The sequence below is a fragment of the Musca vetustissima genome, unplaced genomic scaffold (genome assembly GCF_032173495.1).
Source record: "Musca vetustissima isolate MV318-11 ecotype Yass unplaced genomic scaffold, APGP_CSIRO_Mvet_v1 utg891723, whole genome shotgun sequence".
Lineage (NCBI taxonomy): Eukaryota > Metazoa > Arthropoda > Insecta > Diptera > Muscidae > Musca > Musca vetustissima.
This window is the reverse complement of record NW_026878541.1, coordinates 19178-24302: the sequence shown is the minus strand read 5'-3', so window position 1 is coordinate 24302 and position 5125 is coordinate 19178. Positions and strand designations below refer to the sequence as shown.

The 5125-nt window shown below is 33.6% G+C and overlaps 1 protein-coding gene across 1 annotated transcript; it reads left to right on the top strand.

The window, feature by feature from the left end:
* The first annotated feature begins 132 nt into the window (after positions 1 to 132).
* On the top strand, positions 133 to 2736 carry LOC133323286 (solute carrier family 12 member 8-like). The gene is made up of 7 exons (XM_061532225.1): positions 133 to 371; positions 435 to 982; positions 1049 to 1250; positions 1306 to 1540; positions 1605 to 2219; positions 2290 to 2468; positions 2570 to 2736. Exons 1-7 carry the CDS (start codon positions 133 to 135, stop codon positions 2727 to 2729), a joined length of 2178 nt encoding a protein of 725 aa, XP_061388209.1. The 3' UTR covers positions 2730 to 2736.
* Positions 2737 to 5125: the final 2389 nt, after the last annotated feature.

Here is a 5125-nt window from a genome sequence, read left to right as displayed (position 1 = left end):
GAAGAAGAAATATCAAAGCAGCGCTAGCTAATCATTTGTTTTTTCTTCGTTTGGATAAGGTGTCATATAATTTAAAGTGAAAACAACGATAACAACAACAATAGCAATAACAACAATACAATTTGGTGGGAGATGAGTAATAATAACTCCGCTGGAAATGGTAACAATCGTCGATCCCAACAAGTGGATTGGAATCGTTTTGGTTTAAGTCCGGACGATGATGGTGAAGTGGTGGTGGCAAACTTTCGCCAAAGGGCCGCCAATACGGGAGGATTTGTGGATTTGGGTAATGAACACACATATGCCTCGGGAGGCCATCAGGCCTCTGGGGCAAATGAGATATTTGCCCAGGTGCAGGGTGATAAGCCATGGTAAGCAAGACATACAAATCGAAATTCATTTTTTATTTCTTAAAAACTCGATTTTTTCCTTAGGTGGCGTTCCAATTTCTTTATATCCCAACCGGTGTTATTCGGCACCTGGGATGGTGTCTTCACCTCCTGTTTGATTAATGTCTTTGGTGTTATTGTTTTCTTGCGTTCCGGCTGGATTGTGGCCCAGGCGGGTATTTTAAATGCCCTCTTGATTATATTTTGCACTGTGGTAATTGCCTTGGTGTCAGTCTTGTCCGCCGTGGGCATTTGTGAAAGATGTCGTGTGGAAAGTGGTGGTGTTTATTTCCTAATAGCCCATACATTGGGTTCACGATTTGGTGGCTCATTGGGTCTGCTATATTGTTTCGGGCAGGCTGTCGGCTGTGCTCTAAATGTCATGGGTTTTGGTGAATCTATGGCAGGATTGGTTGGCCTGGAGGGCAATAAATGGGCTATACGTGGATTTGCTGCCGCTGCTGTTATTCTACTGGGGTGCATCAATGTGGCTGGGGTTAAATGGGTCATCAAACTGCAATTTATATTGTTGATGATTCTCTTGATTTCCGCCTTGGATTTCATGGTGGGCAGTTTCATTGGGGAGGATCCACGTGAGTATAATTTTTTAAATAGAAAATTAATGGATTTTTTTTAATTAGATTTTTTTTCTATTTTAGAAAACGGTTTCGATGGCTGGGTCAGCAGCAACTTTGTTGAGAATCTTTGGCCGAAGTATGAGGATGGCTATTCATGGTTTAGAGTATTTGGTGTATTCTTTCCCACGGTTACTGGTGTATTGTCTGGCATTAATATGAGCGGTGATTTGAGAGCACCCTCCACGGACATACCCAATGGTACCTTGGCGGCTTTTGGTACCTCGTAAGTAGTTCTTTTTAATTTTTGAAAACTTTAATAAAACAAATCGCCTTTTTAGCACCTTCCTCTACACCGTCTTCATTTTATTCCTTGGAGCCACCTGCCAACGTGCAACTTTGCTAACCGATTTCATGATTTCCGTTAAGGTATCGGCAGTGCAATTTCTATTATTGGCTGGTATTTATGTTTCCAGTATGTCCTCGTGTTTGGGTGCCATGTATGGTACTCCTCGAGTCCTGCAATCCATTGCTAAGGAGAGTGTTATCCCCGGCATTGATATTTTGGCAAAGGGGGTGAGGATTTTTTTGAGGTCATTTTTTTGAAGATTTTTTCTAATAATTTTTTTTTATTTAATAGCGTGGTCCCAACAAAGTCCCCCTCTATGCCATGGGTGTGGTGGCCGTGGTCACGGTCTCCTTTATTATTGTGGGTGACATTAATTTCTTGGCACCCATTGTGACAATGCCCTTCCTGCTTACCTATGCCTGTATTGATTATTCATATTTCGCCTTGGCTCAAACCTTCGATATACAAGAACAACGAGAGGAGCGTTTTCGTATACAGGCTTCCTCGCCTTCATATGAAACGCGGCGTTACGGGGCCACCCAAGATGATAATGATTTAGATTTATTATTCCCTGATCGGGTGCGTCATAAAAATTTACAAAGTCCACAAAATTCACCGCTACATGTGCCTTCAACAACGAATAATAGTAATAATTTAGAAATGCAACAACAACAACAACACCAACAAAATGGTGGTCTAAATAATGTGGATGCCGCCTCAACATCGGCCTCAACACCCGTTTTCCAAGAGGCCATAAATAGTACAAATGCCGATGGTAATCTAGAGGCTGTCACCACTTTGGACAATGAAGATGAGGAGCCAATTGCACCGATTAGACCGCCCATCCATTCGAAAACTAAAAATTGGTATTCGGGTTATTGTAATCGTTGGGCTTCGCTGTTGGGGGTAAGTGGGAAAGGGAGGGAGGTGTTAAAAAAAAAATAAATTTTAATTTTTGTTTTTCTTTCTTCTTCAGGCCTTTACCAAGTTGTTGGTCATGTTGCTGGTTAACTGGTATTATGCCCTAACCTGTTTCCTGGTGGTCTTTGTGGTTTGGTTTTATGTGGGCACAGCCAATCCGGCCGTAAAACCCGGACTCACGGCTGAATTCAATTTCTTTGCCTGGCTGAAAAGTGTTATATTCCGATGCTTTGGGTAAGGGGGGATATTTTTATAATTTTTTTTTATATAATTCTAAAAAATGTTAATTTTTTGTTTTGAAATTTTTTATAAAATTTGTATTTTTTTATTCCCAGCAAACGCATGCATGAATATGAACAAATTGTGGTTACACCCTCCTGCCCGGGGGTGGATCTATCACCCACCCAAATGAACGAAGACAATGAAGACTTTTCCCAGAGGCGAAGATATCATCAATCGTCGTTAATCGAAGGCCACCTAGTTAATGATATATAAATAGAATAATTAAAAATCAAGAAGAAGATAAGCTAAATATCCAGCCATTGTTACAGGACCAAAATTTCTATAAAAAAAGACTACCATAAAAAATGAAAAAGGGAATGGTAGTTTTTTTGGAAATGGTTGATACAAGCAATATTTAAAAACAACAACAACAAAATATTTACACAACAAAATATGTATTCGACACAACAAACATAAGCTCAACAAGAATAAGATTTTGAAGAAATTTTTACAAAAAAAAAAAAAAAAAATGAAACCTACAACCTCCCCAGCCTATATATATTTCCTAAGACCTTTATATATATTTATAAATATTAACAACTCTCACACTCTCTTTAAAAAAAGGCATTTAATTTTGTTAGTGTTTGGTTCCTTAACTTGTAAACAAAATATTTAAATGTGTAAGTCCACTTAATTGTCATATCTATATATTGTTTGTTGTTTTAATCACTTTGTAGTCTAGATGTTTTAGTTTCCGTGTTTTTTTCCTGAAATATATAATGTTGTGATACTTGAGATAATAACACATTTAAAAAGATCGTTAAATATATAGACAACAACAAACTGAAATTAAATCAAACCCACAACAACAAAAAAGGAAAAATCAAATTATCTTAAAATAATTTAAAAAAAACTAATTTTAATTTCTTTTTTTTCAATTTCCTTTTTTTAAATTTCTAGGAAAAATCAAATTATCTTAAAATAATTTAAATAACTAATTTTAATTCCATTTTTTTTCAAATTTTTATTTATACTTTTTAAAACAAAAATCAAATTCCATTTACTACTCTACTTAAAAGAAATTTAAATATTTGTGAAATATTTAAATAATACAAATACTACAATAACTAATCAATAATATTTATAAAAAAATAATACAAAAAAAATGAGGAGAATTTAATACAAAATTTGTATAAAAATTAATTTAAATCACAAAAATAATAATAATAAAAATGAAAGACCGTAAAACAATAATATTACAATTTATACATAATTATATATATATATTAACAAAAACAACTAAAATAACATATGTATTGTGTATATTTATAAAACAATTTCTATATATATTTATGTACAATGTAAGTAAATAATAATAAACAAAAAAAGATAACGCATTTAATGTACAATTTAACAATTAAGACACAATTATGCCTTAAACTAAAAAACAAAATTGAACTTTAATCTATATAAAAAAATCTTTCTTGATCAACAACCAACAAGCAAAAACAATTAGTATTTCCCCTCCCAAAACTAAGATGGATGGATGACCTTAACCTCATTTTTTTATTTATTTGAAAACAAAAGAAGGCAATTTAATGGTAAGGTAATTCTTAAAATCAAGATAAACGATAAACTCAAGAGCACATAAAAAACATTGAAGGTAAGTAATTATTTCAAAAATTAATTTTATCTTTAATTGAAATTTAAAAAAAAAATTATCTTTTCTCCTTTCATTTTAGTTGGCAAATTCAATTTACACTTACCAGTGAAAGGTGTGCCTGAAGTTTGAGATTTTGAGGCATGTTCAAAATATTTTATTTTCAATTACTTTTACCTTACTTAAAAAAGGGGCGTTTCTTTTGCAGCTACTGGAAAGTCTTGAAAGAAATTGAATCAACAACATCACCAAAAAGGAGTAAAATGAAATAAAAAGAAAAAATTGGCAACAACAAAATTAAACACTGGAAGACTTTCAACAAATTGTTGGACCCTTTTTGGAGAGGAGTAAAATGAAATAAAAAGAAAAAAAACTGATTCAGAAACACACACAAAAAGTAGAATGAAATAAAAAGAAAAAATACTTCCCGAAAACGAAGTAAAATGAAAAGAAAAAATTACCGCAGAATGGACCACGTTTCATAAATAAATTAGAAATGTGGATTTTTTCCACGCCTTAAGGCCTTGTAGAGCTCTATAAAAATTCTTTTAAAAATCCACACCTTAAGGCCTTGTCGAGCTCTATAAAAATTCTTTAAAAAATCCACGCCTTAAGGCCTTGTAGAGCTGCATAAAAATTCTTTTAAAAATCCACGCATTAAGGCCTTGTAGAGCTCTATAAAAATTCTTTTAAAAATCCACGCCTTAAGGCCTTGTAAAGCTCTATAAAAATTATTTTAAAAATCCACGCCTTAAGGCCTTGTAAAGCTGCATAAAAATTCTTTTAAAAATCCACGCCTTAGGGTCTTGTAGAGCTGCATAAAAATTATTTTAAAAATCCACGCCTTAAGGCCTTGTAGAGCTGCATAAAAATTCTTTTAAAAATCCACGCCTTAAGGCCTTGTAGAGCTCTATAAAAATTCTTTTAAAAATCCACACCTTAAGGCCTTGTAGAGCTTTATAAAAAAATTCATTTAAAAATCCACGCCTTTAGGCCTTGGAATGCTCTA